Below are 21,857 nucleotides of genomic sequence, written 5' to 3' on the forward strand. Positions count from 1 at the left end.
AAAGAAAAAAAAAAAAAAGTCTTACCAGTGGTATGGCTTGTTACTGTAAAGCAACAGCCGGTAACGTCAAGAGATTTCAGTCCAAATAGAGAATTTTTGAAAATTAATTTTAGATGCTTATTACAAAATAGAAAGTAATGTAACTTCTGGCAAAACTGTTAACAGCAGATGTAATGCATCATTGCAATAGCCCAGGCTCCATGTTCTTTAAATGTGAAGGTAACTTAGTTCAAATGAAATCAAACTCATAGCATCCAGCCCATTACTGAGCTCGTTTGTGCTCCCAGTTCTGCAGACTACACAACAGTGACATTTGCTGAAATCTGCATTTCCCATCTTCCTCATTTCCTCCAAACTCATGCCCAAAGCCATGGAAATCAAAAGCAGAGATATTCAAGCTTTGGATCAGCCCTGAACACATTCTGAGACTGTTCACAAACACATCTTTGCAACAGGATCCCAGGGGTGTTTCAAGTGCCTCTCCTGGGAAGCGGAAGAAATAGGATCCCTCAGATAACAAGATCCCAGGGCAATCAGATCATTTACAGTAGCTCTTTCCCTCCTGCTTGCACTCCATTTGAAACCACATTTTCTAACTCATCTCTTCCAGGACATTGAAAATAATGTTACTTTCTCTGCTTTTTTTTCCCCAGGAGTGACACAAAAGCAATGGTGCACTGACGGCCAGAGGACGTGCCCAGGCCTTCAGCAGGAGAGTGCTGTGGAGAGAAAATCAAGTTCTACTAAGGTAAAATAAATAAATTATGTTTAGATAGCAGTCAGCAGAATGCATTCAGGTTTAAAAAACAATCGTTGATAGCTGAGCAGTGTATTTGGACTTGGTTTTGTTTAGCTAGGCTTAGCTTAGGCAGCAGAAAAGCCAAATAAAATGATGGCTAAATGTTGTGATTCAATGTGCTCTTGGTGAGGGAGAAAAAATTTGTATGTTTTGTGGGGGAAAAAAAGTTGTTAAAAACACCTCAGGAGACTAAATCAAGTGGTATCCCAAGTATCAGTACACTCTGCCTCAGATGTTCTCAAGACAAAGCCCGAGGTTTTCAGTTCACCACAATTACTTTGTGTAAGTCCATACTTTTTTTTTTTCACAAAATGCAGTGAAGCTTGAAAGCTCCCAACAAGCAAAGGATCAGCTGGTCAAACCTTAAAGATCCATTTCTTTGCCAAAGGTTGGGAGGAGGGAATAATACATATACTCAACCAGAAAAGGGAAAAACAGATTATTTAAAATATTGGTGCATGAGTTTGAGGCTAATGGGAGCGGTTTTGACATGCCTTTGGACTCTTGCAGGATGTCTCCATCTGTGCAGCCCTTAACAAAAGAAATAAATGTCAAATTAACTACTGGAGCATGAGAAATGCATCCAAAATGAAGTATTTCAAGCAACATTCTGCTTTGGTGCCCTCTGGAAATCTCGGGGAAGTCGGGAGTTTTGGAAGGCATGCAAAGGTCTTAAACCTGTAGGTAGAAGTAAATGCAGTGCAGAAAATATGAGGCAAATGTTGTTACAAACCATGAAAGAAACAAAGAAGGAAGAAAATGCTTTCCCTGGGGCTGTGAAATTATTGAATTGTCAAAAGCACAGGCAGCTCGTTCAAAGAGTTGATAAAATTTGCCTGGCATTTCACCTTGTTAATAAGCTCTTGATCTAACTCTCCCTATTTGGGTTCCCAAATCAGCCTTCCCAAGAGTTACAAAGGAGCCCATTTTCTGTGTTGTTTCCATGCATGGGGGACAGGAGAGTGGGAATGGTTTTCCCCATGGGTTTCGGTGCAGAGTCCCGTCTCTGGCACCCGAGCCCTGAGAAGGATGACCACGGCACCTGGGAGGTCACAACTCTCTCACTCACGTAGTCTTCCTTGGGGAAGAAGAATATTATGTTTTATTAAATACTTGCCAAGTACTGGAATTGATTATCAGATGATAGATGCCCAGATATGACTGAGATGAATTCATAACAAGCAGGAGCAGTACAGCTAGCAAATGGCACCTAAACCCCGAATGAACTTGACTGAGCTTTCATTATAGAGGTAATCCTCAGAATTTGCATGCCAGTTCAGTGGTTTTTTTTTTCTGTTAGGATCAGAAGATCTAGGAACACAGGGCAGGAGCAATCTAATCAGCCAATTTATACCAGCAATGAGATTAGACCAGATGCTTTATTGCATATGACTTATGTGACCAGCCAGGTAGATAATAATAGCAGGAGATTTTAAACTCGGGTTTACTCTTTGTCGGATAGCTTTAACGTAAAAGCACCTCTATTATCACATCGAGTGAAGTAATGTATGGTCTATCAAGATAGATGTTTACTGTCATGGTTGGAAAAATTAATCTGGGTGACCGTCAATCAATCTTGGACATAGATGGTTTTACATCATTGATAAGTGCCACCAAGTAATGATAAGCAAGAGGGAACTAACGAATTAAAATAGTACGCGGAGCCCTTATAGGAAATTATATTGCTTTTGTGGGAGGGACCATGGAGTGGTTTTTCCATGCTTATAACTGATGAGGTTGTAGAGCAGTCATGACCCTGGTGCCCACGTCTCTGCAGCATGTGATGGCACATGCGGACCTTCAAGCTAATGATCCATAATATATTTAAATGCATCCTAAATTCCAGCAGACCATCATGAAAGAGCAATTTAGAGTCTGAAACTGGCAATAGCCTTTGACGTGGCCATTTTTAAAGAAACATAGCAGCCACAAATCCCAGCTGCAACAATGGGTTAATACTGAAAATAATAGCATAAAATACACATTTTTAATTTTAATATTTTTTTGCACCATAATGATAAGGTTTTCATTGAAATCTCCCAGACAATTCAGAGCTGATTTCAAGAGTGTGTGTTTTTAAATGACAAAAAAGTTAGGATTAATAGAAAGTTAACAAGAAATCTCGAACAAAACTCTCCAGTGTGATAGATGGTAGTAGATGAGAAACAGTGACATATATTATGATAGCATATGTTGATAACTTGAATCTTTTCATTTGCAGGAATCTCTGTCATCACAAAATACAAAATTGATTTCACCGATAGTTATTTTGCGGACGATTGATGAGAATAAATCAAAAGAAAATTGGCCCGCTTTGCCTGTACAGTCCATGATTCCCCAGCCCAGTGCTTATCGCATGAAGCAATCTTTGGCTAGCCATGGTTTAGTCAACATTAACAGAGCATTTACGGTACTTCCCAGCAGATTAGAAATTCAGGCATCTTTAGGTGACACCACGTCTCCATCGGACTCTCCCATCACAGAGCGAAAACAGTTTCAAAACCAACAGAAAGGGTTTGCCTCCATAACTGTTACAGCCAGGCGTGTTCCTGCAGGCTCCAGCGACCCAGCACGTGGAGCTGGGACGGTGCAAGAGCCCAACACAGTGTCCCCCACCTCAAGCAAAGTCCCTGCTGCCCTCCGTTGCTGGCCTCCACCAGACCATGCAAACCAGAATGTCTCTCCATTAAAGATTTCTGGATCTTGCTCACAATTAGGCGAAGAGCCACGAAAGCGGATTTTTGACCTTGGAAGCAAGAACGGCCTGGGTCTTCAAAGCAGTGATGGGAGAGAGAAAGTACCACCTTCATTCATCTCATGTGTCCACCTTCAGGTTTCTCAGCAGTGTCCAAATACCGTCTATTATTTAGACAAGTCGCTCAATGTGTGCATTGACCAACCTCGAATTAAATGCCAAAAAATTCATAGATCAGCGTTGTCCTTCAATATAAATTGCAGTTCGGCTAGATTAACAGCAGATGGAGTAGATGGCATAGCTAATGGAGCGCCAATAGAGGAGATACTTAAGACAAAACTCCTAGGAGAAAACAAGACTCCACTCAGGTCAAACTGGAGTGCAGACTTAACAGAAAATAATGTAATTAATAAAGAGACAACGCATGAAGGCTATTTGGGTAGTAAATACCCTTTTCAAAGTTTCTTTGTCTCTGAATTTCCACCATTTGTGGATATACCCGGAGGACCTAATAACATAGCAACAAGAAAGAAAGATGATGATAAGCAATCTGGCAGCTATGACACTACGTTTTCTCTCCAGCTTCCTAATTCAAGTGATGAGGCAGGTAAGTAATTTCCATAAACCTCAGTCTGGTGGAGCAGAGGTTCAGGCTGGAACAGTCCCACTACAATGATTTTATGTGAGCAGATAATAGTAATCTTTGCTTCTGCAAAGGCACGGTGAGTCAGAGCACAACCCAGACGTTTTCAGTTCCAGGAGAACCATGAATATATTTACCATGCTAGTGATGCATGCTGCTCACCAGATGATAGAGAAAACTCTGCCTGTGTTTTCTGCATTAAACCTCTATTTTTAATCATTTATAACTGTATTATTTTTTTTTTTCTCCCAGCAACGTGTAAGCGTTTAGCCCCTGAAAATAATCAGGTCTGTCTTTGTATAAGGGCTGAATTTCAAGGTGTGAGATTAAGGAGATGGCTGCACTGAGCTTGGATTTGTGCTCCTTCTGATTAAAAATGATCATTTTCAGCTTTTATTTAGAAGGCTATAGTAATAAGCCCGGGCCTTTATAACTAATGGCTCCAGGTAAATGGTTTGCAAATCTTAACACATTTGTTTCAAACCTCTCCAAGCATTTTGCAAACATAAAATTTTCCTCGCAACATTGCTCTCGGGGAAGGGAAAGGTGCCGTGGGGATTGCTTCATGCCCAGAGTGGTACAGCTTCTGCCGCGCTGGGCTGTAGCAGCTATTTTACAGTGCACTTGAATAACCACAGCTGAGTTTATTGACTCTCCAGGAAGGGAGCGTGGATGGGAAGAATGTCAATGAGTGAGTCTGGTTTGTACCAAAAACACTAAGGTTAAAACTTACCCCCCATATATCCTGCGACCTTGGGCTACATTTAATTGCAACTACCTTGTTCTTATATGGCTTTTTTGATCTAAGGGTCAGTATATGAACATAAGCTACTTCCTAAGATTCATTTGTACCTTCATCTTCCCAGTGTGCAAATGGAAAAAAAGAGAAAGATGGGAAGTTGTGTGCTGTCTCATGGGCTGAACAAGGTGCAAAACCCCGGCTGCACCGTCCCTTTGCACCTTGCTGTTACTGCTGCACTTGCTTTCCCATGCCTGAAATCAGTGGGACTGCTCTTGTAGTTATCAAGGTGCAAACAGTGAGAAGTCACTCCTTTATTCAGAGGCCTCCTGCTTTAACCTTAAAGAAAATTATCAACAGAGCCAGGATTTTCCACAGAGAAACTGGCAGTGTCAGTAATTCCAGAGTCAGGCCCTTAAATGAAAGCCGCGTGGGTCTGCGGGGTGAAGCACTCCTCAAGCTGGCTGCTGAAGAAAGCCTGAGATAAAATCTGTCTTTATAAGTGTAATCCAGGTGGTCTGTTGTTGAAGGGGAGGTGGCCCAGTGGGGAGAAGGAGAGGGAAGATGCCAACCAGTGCTAAAGCAAGGAAGAAATGTAAAAGGGTAAGGGTTGGTGTGGACTCACACCAGCAAATTAAGTGTTTCAGCTTTGGACTTCATTGCACACCATCCTAATTTCAAATAACAATGTCCTCCTGAACTTTCCATAGTACTACGCATTCAAGGCTTTGTTCAACACCATCTAAGGTCCCACTGGGATATACTACAGAAACAAGGATTAGAATAATATCAAGACTTCCCTGGGCTCGGTAATACAGTGGTGGTCAGGAAAGAATCACTTTTACTAGAAGTAATTAGAAAGTGAAATAAGACACTGCTCGTGGTTCCACAGTTTTACTAAAAAGAGGAAATAAGTGAGGTAACCAGCTGAGAAATACTGGGGTTTGAAAAATGATTTCCACCATTTGTGTACACAAGAATACAGGTGTAAATAAACATGGGAAGTGTTACCTTTTTAACTGCTTCCACCTTTTGTGTAAGCAATAATGTAGAATGTAAAGATATCTGTTTCTCTTGATCAGACCCTTTGTAACGTATAAGAAGGTGTTTATCAGCTTACTACAACTTTCCTGTGTGAAGTTTGTACAAACAGCCAGAATAATGCTTCAAAACAACAGTCTTTCTCACCAGGATCCCCAAAGTAATAAGCCCTTGCATAGCCGTCAGCCATTAAACGTGACAAATAATAAGAAACCTAGTTAAATGCGTGAGACATCCGCACTGCTCATTAAAATGAAAGGCAATTGGTATGATTTTAACCTGGGAGAAAATTCAAAAGTGAGTTCCCTTTAGTTCCGAAAATGGGTGAAGCGAGGGAGAGAAGTGATCTCTTAGGTCCAATACTCTGTTCTGGTGGAAATCTGGTACAGTCCTATAGCTTGTTATATGTTTGTTTTTTTTTTTTGTTTTTTTTTCCCTGGACTAGTTTTAAATATCTGAAGAAAGCTATACTGGGACATGGTTGCCTTTCTGCTTTTTGCTGTGGCACTTCTGTGTATACGGCTCAAAATTTACGAGCACAGCAAAATAACTACCCCATCAGCAAAGCCTTTATACCATTACAGATTCCCAATTCTTTTAGATATTTTTTCCTCCAGTGTTTACTAGCTCAAATCCATTCACGTTAAGCTTTGGTCTGCTCTATGTTTATGCAATGAAATGTTTGTGAAATGAAATGTTTAAAAAGAAGGAAGAACTAGCAAAGAAGGGGCAGCGAACAATTTTTGACACCGTGTTAATACTTTAACATAGTTATCTTATGGATGAAGGGACTGCGGAGAGCGTTTTGTCCGTCACATTTCTGATGACCCAGAAAGTTTGAGTTTATATTAGTTTGCAGCTGTAGGCAATACCTGCCTGCCAGCAGAAATACAAGTGGTAATAACATCACCATGGCGAAAAAAAAAACCAAAAAACCAGAAACATTATTTTCAAGGCTAGACTTTTCTGCATGAAATCTGTAAATGTAGTTTCCAGGACGTATAGGCTGCCTTATTAGGATCTGAAGTGGAATGAGCACCCAAGTACTTCTCTGCTTTACAGGTACTGGGGCCAGGTTGCTGTTTCCTATACGGTTGAGTCATGGCCTTTTTGGAGTGTCTTTTTTTCTAAGTTTTCATGTGGCTTCACTAAAGTAATGATGTCTCTACTTATAGTATTACTCATACTATTTCATGTTCAAATCCAAGTATTCAAGACTTGGCTTTACATGGACCTGGATAACCTAATCTAAGGCCCTGCTTTCAGCAGGAGCTTGGTCCAGATAATCTCCAGGGGTATATATTTCCACAATGTGCCTCGTATGAAAAGGATATTTTAGGCATATTAATGAAACGTAAATCTTAGGCTATGCTCATGGATGGTAATTATACTTAGAAATCCAAATCTCTCAGACTCAGCATTCAAAGCCATATTTCATGCTATAGCATCCCAAGGACGGAATATGATCTTGTGATTTCACCGCTATGGACTGTATCTTCTACTGACTCTTGCTTTGGGTACTTCACTTCCATTATTTGGCAAGAAATTGGACTGTAAGTGCTGGAAAATCCATGTTACATGTGAAGTCAGGCTTGAACTCTGGGAGGACATAGAGAGCTGTAGGACATAATTGTGGTTATTTTTAATGAGTGACCAGCATTTAAATCCCTTGGGCAGCTTAAGGAATGTGTACCTGTTAATGTGCAATGGCCCACTGAGAGCCACAGGACCCACCTCAGAGATATGACCAAGGGTAAGCTTGGGCCAAGCTCCATGAGGTCCTTGTCACAGATGATCAATGTGCATCACCCTGCCTTCGGTCATGGCTTTTAACAAGCTGTCAGAACTTGCTAACGCTGCTGTTAAGTGAATGCTGCAATTTCCTTTACTGTCTGTAGCTGATGTCTCATAAATACAGGGTAAGTTAAAAATGAAAAGATTAGTCTTGTTTCTGCTGAAGACAGGAGCATTTTTAATCTTAATTTCTCACCCACCTTTCATGAAGAATATATTCCACATGAATATCTACTTTTCCATCCATCTTTTATAATATATTACCTACTGGGCTCTATGCTGAATTATTAAAAAGGGGCAAAGAGAAGAAAATGGGACAACTTTTAAATTTGTTTTGACCTCTTGATTAAACAATATCATCACTTTACTATGAAAGGTTATAAATGCCAACATGTAAATTTATGTTTAAGCTTAGATAATTGTAAATGTCTTGATGCCTGAGCACCTTCACAAACGTCAGCTATGTTATAAACTGAAATAATTTCTGCTAACGCCTCAACTTTTATAATATCTACACTTTTTTTTTTTCTTTTGTTGTCACGCCCAAAACTGCTGTGCAGAGTTATTAAGGAAGAATAGCTGAGGTGGAGAGAAATGTAAATCTGGTTTGGATGGTAGGTGCTGTGCTGGCTCCTGCAGCCCTATATTGAGATACAGAAGATGGAGGTGTGGTGGAGGATGTGCAAGGAGGGGTGGGGAGAGATGACAAAAGAGCATCTCATGAATCACACTCATATCACTGAGTGTTGAACCTCATGAGGTTCAACAAGGACAAGTGCAAGGTCCTGCACCTGGGTCGGGGCAATCCCTGGTAGCAGTACAGACTGGGGGATGAAGGGATTGAGTGCAGCCCTGCCGAGAAAGAGTTGGGGATACTGACAGATGAAAAGATGGACATGAGCCAGCAATGTGCTCTCAGAGCCCAGAAAGCCAAGCGTATCTTGGGCTGCATCCCCCGCAGCGTGGCCAGCAGGGCGAGGGAGGGGATTCTGCCCCTCTGCTCTGCTCTGGTGAGACCCCCCTGGAGCCCCGCGTCCAGCTCTGGGGTCCTCAGCACGGGAAGGACATGGAGCTGTTGGAGAGGGTCCGGAGGAGGGCCACAAAAATGATCAGAGGGATGGAGCACCTCTGCTATGAGGACAGGCTGAGGGAGCTGGGGGTGTTCAGCCTGGAGAAGGGAAGGCTGCAGGGAGACCTTATTGCAGCCTTTCAGTACTTAAAGGGGGCCTACAGGAAAGATGGGGACAGACTCTTTAGCAGGGCCAATAGTGACAGGACAAGGGGGAATGGTTTTAAACTAAAAGAGGGTAGATTCAGACTAGATATAAGGAAGAAATGTTTTACAATGAGGGTAGTGAAACACTGGAAGGGGTTGCCCAGAGAGGTGGTAGATGCCCCATCCCTGGAAACATTGAAGGCCAGGTTGGATGGGGCTCTGAGCAACCTGATCTGGTTGAAGATGTCCCTGCCCATTGCAGGGGGGATGAACTGGATGGCCTTTAAAGGTCCCTTCCATCCCAAAGCATCCTGTAATTCTATGACATATAAACTACTAAGTAGGGAAATCAGGATTATGAGGTATGCGTGAGTCAGCAATGGAAGGTGAATATGACGCGATGGTGATGGTTGTGACTGCGGGCGTGCACGCGGGCAGCGGTAAGTGCGGGCACTGGGAGCCAGCCTGGGCACAGGAGGTGTCTGGGGGGCTGCGCTGCCGGCATCTCTTCTGCAGAATTCAGGAATGAAGCACTCAAGAAGGGGAGGAACACATTTAAATCAGTGAGCAAGACAGATCAGAGACCTGGTATTGTAGTTGCTTATACTTTTTCCCAAAGACAACGGTAGGTGACTTGAAAGCATAGTTTACCTAATTAAAGCAACCCAAGACAGTGGATGGGGAAAACTGAGATGGGATCTGGGCTTTCAAGGTGCTGAATGGCCCCAGATGATTATAGGTTTCTGTTTCCTTCTTAAGAAGGAGTTTTATTAACAAGTGCTGAAGCCAGCAGCATGTTTGTTTACTAAGGGGTAAATAATTAGACCTTAATTTGTTTCAAAAGTTAGTTTAATTTTTTTGTGCGTGTGTGTGAGTATCTATATATATATACACACACACACGCTTGTATTGGAGTAAAATCAGAGCAGCTGGTGCTGTGGGATTTCGATATGCTGCTACCTGCAAAGCAGAAGAATGTTTTCATTTTAAATACACATTGAAAAACCCCTGGTATTCAAGACGTTTGCATATCAAGAAAATATTTGTAGGTCACCTTTAAACTAATATATATTCATGGTAATCAGGATGAGCTAATGTAGGCAATCTTGAGACTGAAGACTATTAATAGTATTTACTTTCAATTACCAAATAGTATTTGAAATGTTGCGATGAATGAATGTGGCCTATCTGGCGTTCTCGCCGCATCTTCTGTTTATGGGAAAGTCACCACACAATAACCCAGAGTACAAGATTAGTGTGTGTGTGTGTGTAAATATATATATATATTTTTATATATATATTTACATGAACAAGTTATAATTAGATGAAAGCTGTTCCTTACAATATGGAATTTATTGTATAGAAACTTGAGTAGCTACAGCTGATGCTAATTAACTTTCCAGCCTGAGAATGTATACAGCAGTAGTGATGGTGAAGACAGGAGAAATGTGAAATATGGCACAGAAGATTTTACTTTAGCTTGCACCTGCTAAGCATGAGGAGCCAAATCTTCAGCTGATGTCAACCAATAGAAATATCTGCCTTCAGAGGAGTGACACTGATTTACATCAGCCGAGAATCTGGCCGGGGATGTTACTGACTTGGCATTATGGACATAGCAGCTGGTGCCGACTTGTTAAGAACAAAGGACCACATGCCAAAAAGCCCATTAAAGGGAGCTCCTTTGATGTTTCACTTCATCTGGTATAAATTTAAAATGGAGGAGGTTGTCAATTTTCCTTAGTCTAGACGTTTTGTGTCATTGGGTCTGTGTCACACTGCAATGTGACCTTCATGTACTGTACGAGATGCTGAGAAATTGAGGACTCAGTTCCTTACAGATGTTGAAAACTCAGTGAGGAATTGGCAGTCCTCAGTGACAAGTGACTGTGGAAGGTGTTGCCAGCCTTTGAGACGGGCCCCAACCTGTGTGATGGGCAATAGGAGTTGTCTCTCCTTCTCTTGGAGTTCCTTTTTAGAAGGAAGGGGATGCCTCCTCTTCTGTGGAGGGCCCTTTTACGTTTATGGAGTACCAAGCTCTTGAGTTTTGAAACTCCTTGTTTCAAATGCCAGTTTCCCCATCATCTGGTGTGACGAAGGAAGGGGTGATGACGCTCACTGTGTGTAAAAGGAGGAGCAAGGGATCAGTGTGGAGGGATAGTCTTTCTTACTCCACTTCAGAAAAACTACAGGACTCTGAAGACCCATGTGGCTTTCTGCCCTGTCATATGGATGCATAGCTACCATTGGAGGTCGCAGGCGACAGATGTAAGCAAGAGGGAGAGTTGATGCTCAAGGTTGTGTAAGCCAAAGCTGCCCCTAGGCTGGTTTTCAGTGACAGCACTGGTGATTCGGTGGCACCGTGATGTCACAGTGACGCTGGCTGTGATCAAAGCACTCATATTTTCCTATGGAGCTAATAGCTCTTTAACTTCTCCTCTGCGGTTTTAGGCAACAAGCAGCCATGGATGGTTGGGTTGGGTTTTTGGGGGTTTTGTTTGTTTGGTTGTTTTTTTGTGGAGGTTTTTGTTTGTTTGTTTGTTTTCAATTGTTTAAGGGCATGACCACAAAATAATTTGGCTGGAATTGAAGGAGCTCCCCACCTTCAGGAAGCATGCCTTTCGCAGATTAAAGGCTCAGCAACAAACCTGTTGGATAGAAAGGCCATTGTTTCCCTAGAAGACAGAAGGATGTCTGCCCTCTTAATGATGTTATGGACAGCATTTCTATGCACAAAACTGATAAATTAGAATTATTTTCCCAAACATGATCATATTGTCTGCTGAAGATCCAAATTAAAGTTCAGCTTTCCTTGTTTTGGCATGTGAAAGTTTAAGGGTTTGATTTTTCCACTGTTTTCCATCTTGTTCAGGGTGGACATTTCTATCTTGAGCTGTCAGAGTTGGTAAAAATGTGAGACAATTTGAAGTGAAAGACTCTGGAGGGGGCAAGTCACTCGTTAGCACTGAGGGAAAGCAGTGGACGACTGAATACGAGAATCGTTAAAATAATGATTAAGAGAAAGAGACAGGCTATGTGGATTCAGGGACTACATTATGCCACTGGAGTAAAGGGCCTCATTTTTCCCTTATTCACACTTGGTTTAAACTGGGAGCAACTCTTCTGCAGTCTGTGAAATGAGTACTTGGCTCGGTCTGGCTGTGGTAAATTATCAGAAAGAGCTGAACAACTAGGTGTCTTTGACATAATGAGAATACCAAGTGGTCGATACGTTTCTTACCCTGCAAATCACCATTTAAATGTTCTGAATCATCCTGAATATTTTTATTTAAGTCACACTGCATCAGATTACTCCTTGAGTCACTACAATAGTGCCTGATAGCTTCCAGCATGACATTCGTGAAATACAAACATGGATGTCTAACTTTGAGGTTTTGTTTATGTGGACGTTACAGAGAACGTCTCAAAAGTACGGCAGCAAATTTCAGTATTTTCAATAACCATTTCCACGGTTCTTAACAATATGACAGAGATCCTCTCAGCCTAAGGACCAGTTCCCTGGGAGTGCTGGGTTTGTTGAAGACATGGCTTTGGTATAGCATGGCCAAAAAGGCATGACAAGAAAAACAATGATGATTCCAGGCATGAGTCTAAAATCTAAGACTGATTATCTTCAATGAGAAAATAATTACCAGGTGCTTGACCAACCTCCAAATCATGGAAAGTTTAATGAAAAGGAAATATTTTTCCTTTTATCCTGTCCCAGCACATAGGAAGCAAAGGGGAAAAATATTAGCAAAATATACAAACGCTATTCTCGACCAGCTGGGTATTGGGAACTCACTGGTGCAAGCAGTCGAATCAAATCATGTGGGTGGATTATTTCCTGACCACTAAAATATTCTACAGCAATAATACACTCTTATGATTCAGAGTGTAAGATGATCTCCTGCAGGTGCCAGGCAGGAACGTTTCCTTTTTGCTGGTGCAACCATTGCAAATTACACCCTTGTTCCACCAAGCCTCTCCACGAGCAGTCGGAGTCGGTGCGTTACATCCAGTCCTGAGCAGCACGTTGCTGCCCATTAGCTCCCTGAAATAAGTGGCGTTCCCTTATTTAATACCAAGAGAGACAATTGATTAATTATTTGCAAAGTGTTTGAGAAAATAAATTGGCAGTCACCACAGAGAGAGTTATTGTTAGGTGCCGTGATTAGCTGCATTATGGGATTGTTTGCTCTAAAGCCAAGTGTTGGACTACACTAATTTCGCCAGAAGCCTTCTGTAAACAAGCTGTTTCTTGACATCAAGAGGCTCTTCCTACTCTGGACTGATTATAGGTTTGAAGCCTAATAGTTCTTAGGTACACTAGATAAGCTTTCTCTTTTAAATGATTACAACTTTCTACAGTCAAATGTTAGCTTTTGCAAAAAGAAAGCATCTTCCTTCTGAGAAATGTATGCACAGCTGTCAACGCCATTTAAAAAAAAAAAAAAAAGAAAAAGCTAGCTGGGAAAAACCTAACCTTTTTTGTTAGAGATAATTTTTTAATCTACACTTCCAGCTTGAGGTGTTATTGATATAGCTGAGACAATTAAGCCTTATCCTCACCAGCCAGGGCTGTTTGAAGAAGCATTAGTACAGGTACAACGACGTGTTCGTCGTGGCTGATTCTCTTGGTTCAAGCTTGCAAAGCTGCCTCAACTTTGGATCTTGACAATTCTGGGAATGGAGCTGAGGATGTGGCCCAGCGCTGTTTCTCAGGATCCAGCCCCAAGTTTGTATTGAAAGGTAAATCCAAGACCTCGTTAAGCGTTACATTTTGATGAGGGAGCATGGGCAGAGCTACATTACTCTCAGGATTTTTTTGCAATTCGGATAGTTTCCATGGATGCTAGTGCTGAACAGCATCTGACACTGCCTCTTGCAAACGAGTTATTTGACAAACACCAAAAGGCAGTTAGGGACACAGGTCTCACTGCTGGTCAGCAGAAATTTTAGTAAAGACACCTGCATTTTGTAGCACTCCTTGCTGACTGCAGCTTGTTGACTGATTAAAAGTGATGTCTTTTCCTCGGCAGTGATCTGAACAGTAAATTATCCATCCTATCTTCCATCCCTTGACAAACACTGAAATAACTAATAATATTGTCATTGCTCTCAGTGTTTCCATTTTTCTGTGTTACCAGGCTGTTGAGATGATGTGGTCTGTTTACTTAGATCTAAGATCGTACGGCTTAGCAGGGGTAATACTTGATTCATGATAGGAATTGAGTCATCAGTCTTTGTCATCAGGAGGCTGGAGTCTTGGATTACGGATCACTGCTTGCCTGCTTGAGGCACGTGTGGGCTCTGTACAACCTACGCCTACATGTGCCTGGCTCTAAATCTTGAAGAATGTAGAAGTTTCTTGCATTTAAGGAACGTTAATTACTGCTCCTCTCTGCTTGGGGTATTGACAACATCAGTTCCCATCATGGAGGTCTGGGAGAGCTCAGCATCCCAGGGCATGGCACTTTTATTAAATTAAAAAAAAAAACCCAGCAGGTGGTCCATAATGTAAAGCCTACCTACAGTGGTGATGTCTGATCTCATTAATGACACATAGTGAATCAACGCTGTGTGTCTCCTTCCCCGGCCGCCTCTTGTCAAGCTTGCTTGGTGGTCGTGGAGGATTTGTAGCGCAGTGTCTGTTAAAATGAACTTTGGCCAATTTCAAAGAAGCACTTTGTCATGAATTGTCAAAAATCCACACTGGAACGCTAGGAAGAGTGTTATACAAAAGTATGAAAAGCTGCATTATCCCGCTGTAAAATGAAAAGGAAAAAAAAGTAGTAACAATGGGAAAGGGTATGTTTGCCTGAATTGTCCGTGGCTCGGGGAAAGGCAAGTTTAACCTGCTGTAACGCAGGGTCACTTCCTGTTAGCAAAACCCCCTGAAGGGAGAGGGAGAAAAATGTAAAAAGATACTTTACAGTAAAACAATGTACTCATTTTACTCAGAGATCAAGGATTCTTTAAAAAAAAGAGCTTTTGAAAACCTACCCTTGGTTTTACAGAATATTTTTAACTCTTCCATTATCATATGGTTTTCACTAAGTCATTATTTAAAAATTGAACAGTTGTCTTTTTCTTGCTTGCATAGGACAAAAATGACTTTTCTCCGAATGCAATTATGATTTTGTTCCTTTTTCTCTTATAAGCAGCTGAATTTTTACAACTGGGATCTATATTTGCTGAATTTTATTAACGGAGTCATTCTGCTTTCTGTTTCTTTGAGTTTTGTTCTCCTGTATCTCCCAAAGCATTACACTTGCATGTCTTTGTTCATTAGTTTTAAAGTCTTTCTTCAGCTGGGATAATAGAAAAAACATATATTGCTAGTCATCCAGTTGCAATTCTAGCTATTCTCAGAGGGGCTTATATATTTCAAGTTTGGTGCGTGGGGATTTAGATATACAATTCCAGATAGTCTTAATGAGAGTAACAGTCCTAATTCCCCACACAGCATATTAAAAACGGATCCAGAATGTACAGAGTGGAACTCTGTGATCTTACCTTTAAGTACCTTTGCCTTTTTCTTTTTTTCTAAATATCATTTGCATCTGCATTCGTTAGTGAAAGTAATTGACAGCTGCTTTGAGGATGAGGGAGTTGATCTTTGGAGACCACGTCTGGTTTGCTTTGCTGTGTTTTCCTGGGGATTGGCTGCAGCTGGGTGTACTTTTTGAATTGAAAGGTTAATTCAGGAGGGAGTTAAAGGAAAGAATTTACCAAATTGGCTCCGTTATTATTGTGATTGCCTTCGATGTTAGACAAGAACAAGGCGCACCTTTTCTTATTGCCTTAATTAACAACAAAAAAATCCCCACCATATGTGAATGTGAATTAGATGTGAATCTAATCAGGATTAAGATTTAGTTATAATATTGGTACAAGATCTAAGGAAGACACTTTTCATGCAGAAGGATGCAGTGGTTTTATACCTGAATTTCCTAAAGAATATTGCTTTTTTTAATGTTTTCTTAGACATCCTTTTGTTGTCATAAAATGCTAAGAAGAAGCCATCATCTTTTATTTTAATTTTAGACCCCATTCCTAGTTTTGTTCAGGCCTTTCTTTTCTTTCTCTCCAACCCACATCTTCGTGGGAATCTCCAGACCTTATGGGCAGAATGCCACTGGTGGCATTTCTTTTAGTAGGGAAGGGCCGCTGTGCAGAAGGGAAGGCTGTCTCCAGTGGGAATACTCCAGGCAACTCTTCTTTCTTTTGTTCAGATCCATATTCTAAGATGTTAGAGAGGAGAGATGTGACTTACAGACAATTGCTTCGCTCGCTCTGCTCTCCGCTGTTTTATTTTGCTACCCTGCAGCCCATTTTCACCACCCTGATGATTCGTGCTGCAGTTTCAGATACCAATGCCCAGCCACAGCAAATGGCCTCTCCTGGGGACACAGCAGTGGTTTGAGTAGTCTGACAATCTCAGTGAAGAAGCTGTTTGGCTTCACAACACACACATTTGTTGCACAGACCCTTTCTTGATATGAAGGCAAATTATCTCGTACTCTGATTCTGCCTTGGATGAGCAGAAACTCTTTTCTCCTTTCCACTTTTCTTCTCCTCTCTGCTTTCTATTGGTCAGTAAACCATTTTAATTTAAAAGATGATTTAAAGAGATAATCTGTTTTCCATTCAAGTTCTTTCTGTGGCTTAGCTGCCCTCTTTTTTTTTTTTTTTTTTTTCTTTTCCTCCTCTATCCTTCTAGTATCTTGGCTGCCTTTGTGAAGACTTCCTTCTCTGCCGTTCTGCAGTTACTTAATGCTACTTGCTGCTTTCTTCATCTTCTCCTACCGCGCTGCCTGTTTCTATGTCTTCCCACAAACATTCCTTGATGCCCATGACCCCATTAATCTGTCCCAATGTTTTTTCCCTCTATATGTCATAAAACATTTGTAGAAACACAGTGTGTAACTGCAGGTACGGGATCGGTCAGGGAATGGAGGAAGAGATCACTGCATGAGCGCCAACTGAGTACATGCACAGAATTGAGTCTGTCCAGTTTGTTGAGAGTATTTGCATCAAAACCATTTTCATCTGAGAAGAGAGCTACATTTTGACAAAGATAAGGCAAATATTTGCAATGTATGAAAAGCAAGGAGAAAAATAAGTTATACCAGAAAGAAGAGGGAGAGTTTGGATGCTAGCCTAGAATTTGGGAGCTCTGTGTGCACTTCCTTGCTTTGACCAGATTTTCTGCATGGCTGTGAAATTGCTTAGGACAGGGTTTATCTCAATGAATTTAGTTAGAAAAAAGTTAATTTTTTCTGCCTATGCTGATCTTCAGGGGTCCCTCACTAGAGGTTTCCCTGAGAAGTTGACTCCTGCCTGGATGGGCAGTTGAGTTTATAGAAAGAAACATGTTAAAAGCCGCCTGATCTACATGGTTCAGGAAAACCACTAGATGCTGTAACTTAATGTCCCTGATTTCCCCAGAAATACAGGGTGACCAAAAAGAAGCATGAGCCATTTAGATCACTAAAACGTGTAGGAGACCGTTGTTTTGTGGCAAAGAATGTTTCTCATCTATTGCAAGTGGATTAAGGATTGGGAAAGTCAATTGAAAATTTCCTGCACCGCACTGCAGGATCTAATCTCACTAATGACTATGAGATAAGAAGGTGTCTAACATGACATGGCATTTCATCCTTCCTTGTGAATTGGATCAAAGAAGAAAACCACTGCTAATCTTCCCTCTGTCCTCAACCAAGACATTGGAAAGAAGTGTTTGGAGAGGGGCAGCTGCTGAGAATGAGTCAGCAGAGAAAAGAATTATGTGGCTGCTTTTAAAAAAGTGTTTGTAATGAAGCACCAGTAGTTTCTTAAATGTGTTGTCCACAACAGAGAACGAGACAATCCCTGCTTGGTTTGTTTGGTTTTATGGTTAGGTCTGAAACCAGTTGGGTTTCTTTTCCCTTGTACCTCCCAAATCTCTCAGTTGCCTTCTTTCACCAATTTTTTAATAGCTGTTGGTCATTTCCATCTACATAAATCTTTAGGTCTCGAGTCAGCCTGTGACTAGGACTGCCAATAGACAATTTATGCACATTATTAAAAAAGAAGAGCAGAGTCATGTTGTGTGCATGGCGGTGTGGGTGCCTGCCTACCAGGGACCACTACGGAGGGTTTATAGAGACAGAAAATAGTTCCCATCTGCACCTTCTTTCCTCTCCCCTTGTTGATCCTTATGCCCTTTCCATGTTGTCCCTAATTCTTTGGATTTCATTTCCGAATTTTTTTTTTCTATTCTATTTCTTTTCTCTCCAAAACTTTGCCTAAAATGCACCTTGGAAAATGGACACTTCTGTGTGCTTATATGCCCACACTCTCAATTTTCTAGGGTTTTGCTGGAAGTAACGGTGGTCAGCTTGAATCATCTTCCAAGGTTTGTATAGTACGGAGCTTACCCAACTAGCTCTATTGCTTTTGACATAGCAGGGTCCTGCAGTTGTAGCTGCTGTGCAACATCCTTCTCATCAAAACAATTTCAGGGGAAAGCGTATCTTCTACAAATTGGACCTTTTTGCTGCTGGTTCCTGCCGCGGCTTTGCACAGAGGTAGAACAGGGCACTAAAAATGTTGGAGATGGGTGCTGCTTCTGAGGCAGCCACTCCACTACAGAGAGGTGAAAACCCTGATTCTGAAACCACTTGGACCTTGGTTTTCATCACAGCCACCATTGGATCTGTAACTATAATTTTGATCAAGTTTAGCCAATCTAAAGCCTTCCTCTCAAGTGAATAAGAGTCAAGAGAAAGACATGTAGCATACCTTTTTGTCAGAGGTATCTTGGCTCCTTTCACGCTGCCCATCAGAATGTATCTAAATTATTTAGAAGGGCAGTTTATTTTTATGAAAAGTATCCTCTGTTGTTATTTCTATCGGTAACATTTTGTTGCAGTACCGCTGCATGGCAGTCATGATAAAATTTGTATCAGTTACAACTTTTAAAATATACAACTGAAAGCAGTTTTGCAGGAAATAAAAATTATGAGGACTAGAAGGTTGAGAAGAAAAATGTTCCCATGTTATAGAATTTGGGGTTGTTTTTTCTGTTTTTCACAGGAACACAAATGCTCTCGGGAAGCAAGAAGCAGCAGTGCACCACGGGCAGGAGCAGCACAATGGCCTCTGGCTCTCTTCCAGATACAGCATCCAGAAAGGCAGTCGCTTCTGCTAGTGATGGCTCATCGAAAAAGAGAGATCCCTCCAAAGGCACCTCCAAATCCAAAGAGATCCAAGCACAAGGTCTCCTGAAACCAAAAATGTCTCTCTCCGATAGTATGTGCAATAGAAAAGCTTCATCACGAATCTCATCAAGAATCCTCTCAGAAGAAAATGTTCACAGGCAAAACCAGCTTCGAAAAAGTAAGGTACAAATCCTACTGTGGTTGTTAGGAATATGGTTTCAATAATAAGATGAGATCAGTCTCAAAGAAAAAAGTGAAATAATGGAAAGTCAGTCCATTTTTGCCCAGCTTTAACTGTTGAGTATGAGTCATCTGGTGAGAGATCAGTCAACGAATCTGACTGTATACATTGCTATGGTTAACAGAAAACAAGATTAAAATGAGAAAGATAGGCTTACTTTATAAGCAGATTCAAGAAAATTTTGAAAAAACATTAAAATTGCAGAGTCAAGCAGTCCCACTCCAACCAAGAAACACCAGAAGTGAGGTTATTTTTACAACCTTGTTTTGAAACCTTTCTTACACTTCTGCAATCCTTTTTTTTTTTTTTTTTTTTTTTTTTTTTTTGACACAACAACCTGAACTACGTGGTGCAAAGGTATAGCATGAAATACTTCATTTGGAGCGATTATCATGAAGAAAAAAAAAAGTTTTAACAATTGATTATCCTCAAGGTTTCAGGATGTAAACCATAATTTCTACTAGTTCAGCACCTGTTTGGATGTCTGAATTCCAACACTTATTCAAATAGCTAAAATGGAGATGATGCAAGTAGCTGTATTTATGCACAAGGTATTTTTGCAGAAGACAACTGAGATATACTATGGATTAATTTGGCTTCAGTATCAATAAGTTTGTGAGAAATTCACTCCAAGAATACCTTAAAAATGCTATAATGGTCATATAGCCTTTCATCTTACAGCGTTTTTTCTTGCAGATTGTTTTGTAGGCAGGTAGGCAAAAATTTTTCATTATTGACTATAAAGCTACTGAATATAACACCCATTTAGACGAGAGAAGCCTATGTTCTGCTTTCAGTGCCTGAAGTTAAATCATGCCATGTCACTAAGTGGAAGTGACTTAGTTTTACAAAAGCGAAGCATCCACTGAGATCTATCAAAGATAAATTTAATCGACACCTCTGTAAATCTGGCTTATCAAGGAGTTTAATTTCATGTTCACAGGTTTCAAGTTTTATTTCCAAAAAGTTAACAAGAACAGTATTAGGGAGGAAATGCAGTTCAGGCTTTTATAAGGCAAATGTACCCAACACAGATCATTTTAATATTTTTTTAAGTACAATATAATATGTACAATATGTCATAAAGAGGAAAATATTTTAAGTTTATTGTAACCAAAAATTGAAATAAAAAAGTAATGGGCTTTATTCCCAGATATTTAGTTCTAGAAATCAAATTATTTGGCAAGGAAGAGGTACTCCAGTGTGTCTTTTCAAAATAGTTCATATGGAGCTCTTCCGAAGTTCCTTTGTTATTTTGGATTAATTCTGTCCTCTAAATGAGAATCTTGTCAACTCTGATTTTTGAGCACATAGCCTCTTTTGGTCCTAATTTGTGCAGGGAGCATCAGTCATAGAGCATTAAAGCATAATTATAAGTGTAGAAAATAATCTTTTTTTTTCTCAATGGAAGTCTTTGTGAATTGACAGTTTTCATAATAATATGCTATAATGCATATTAACCTTTTTAAATTTTTTTTTCATGGAGTCTTTTCACTGGCTAATGAATATATAGAAATGATAGAAAGCAAACCGTATTATTAGCAAAGAAAAAAACAAGCATAGCGTTTATGAAAGTCTCAGTATGGTGAAAGAGAAACGATATGTGATTAAGGTCCACAACAATTTGTTATATCCTACAATACATGCAACAAATTGAAATGGACTCACACTGCAAGTCGCAGCATGATATCCTTTGCTTTCCGTGATGCAACTGTGTTACAGAAGTGTCTTGCTTTTGGGAAGCGAATACCAGCAAACGGAGCTAAGCATCTGAGCGGTTTAATTATGCTTCGATGCAATGTCTGGCTTAATGTGAAAGATACTCTGGGTGTCACAGGGCAGTGAGTAGCACCTATGATTAGATTTGATCTATTCTGCTTAATGAGGCCTATTAATAATACCTTGGCATTCTTATTTCAGATATTGCCCTCTATGTCTAATGAGGTGGAGAACCCAATAAAAAATTAACCATGCACTCTTAACGAACTTTTAAATCTCTCGAAGGTGATTATGAATTCCATGGTTCAAGTGACAAAATAAAGGAGCGTAAGGAGGAGGATGAGCGGGAGCGAGCCAGCAGGGTAACACTATCCGCGCCTCGCTCGCCAGATGTTACTCGTGAGAAAAACGACGCGCTCACCCGGCCAGAAAACGGCTCCCAGCCTGAGAAAACTCCACCAGCCCCACAGACGCTGCGGGTAAAACATCGATTTGTTGTTATTGTTGTTGTTAATACATGGATTGATTTTTATTTATTTATTTATTTGTTTGTTTTTCTTCTTTAATTTCTGTCTTCTTTCTTTTCTTTTTTTTTTTCTTTTCTTCTTTTTTTTCTTTTCATGAATGATGGTTGCTTCTTGGGAAGCGGATGAGGGCAGAAGTTCACATTTTCTTGATTTTTCTCCTTTCCAGTGAAGTTTTGGCAGCTTGCATCAGCTGCCAAGACTTGCTTGGCTGGCTGATTGTAAAAGCTCCCCATTT

The 21,857-nt window shown here is 40.6% G+C and overlaps 1 protein-coding gene across 1 annotated transcript in view; it reads left to right on the forward strand.

Moving 5' to 3' along the window:
- The window catches only part of LOC309588811 ((E2-independent) E3 ubiquitin-conjugating enzyme FATS), a gene marked incomplete at both ends in the record, with an annotated part of 69,260 nt that overhangs the window by 33,763 nt on the left and 13,640 nt on the right, over positions 1–21,857 (forward strand). The window contains 4 exons of the mRNA XM_082308494.1: positions 654–748; positions 3,021–4,101; positions 19,011–19,313; positions 21,381–21,574. Of these exons, the coding sequence (XP_082164620.1) occupies positions 654–748; positions 3,021–4,101; positions 19,011–19,313; positions 21,381–21,574 (1,673 nt within the window). The remainder of the gene's footprint in view (positions 1–653; positions 749–3,020; positions 4,102–19,010; positions 19,314–21,380; positions 21,575–21,857) is intronic.

Source organism: Platalea leucorodia, assembly GCF_965183815.1.
Source record: "Platalea leucorodia genome assembly, chromosome: 4".
In the NCBI taxonomy this organism is placed as follows: domain Eukaryota; kingdom Metazoa; phylum Chordata; class Aves; order Pelecaniformes; family Threskiornithidae; genus Platalea; species Platalea leucorodia.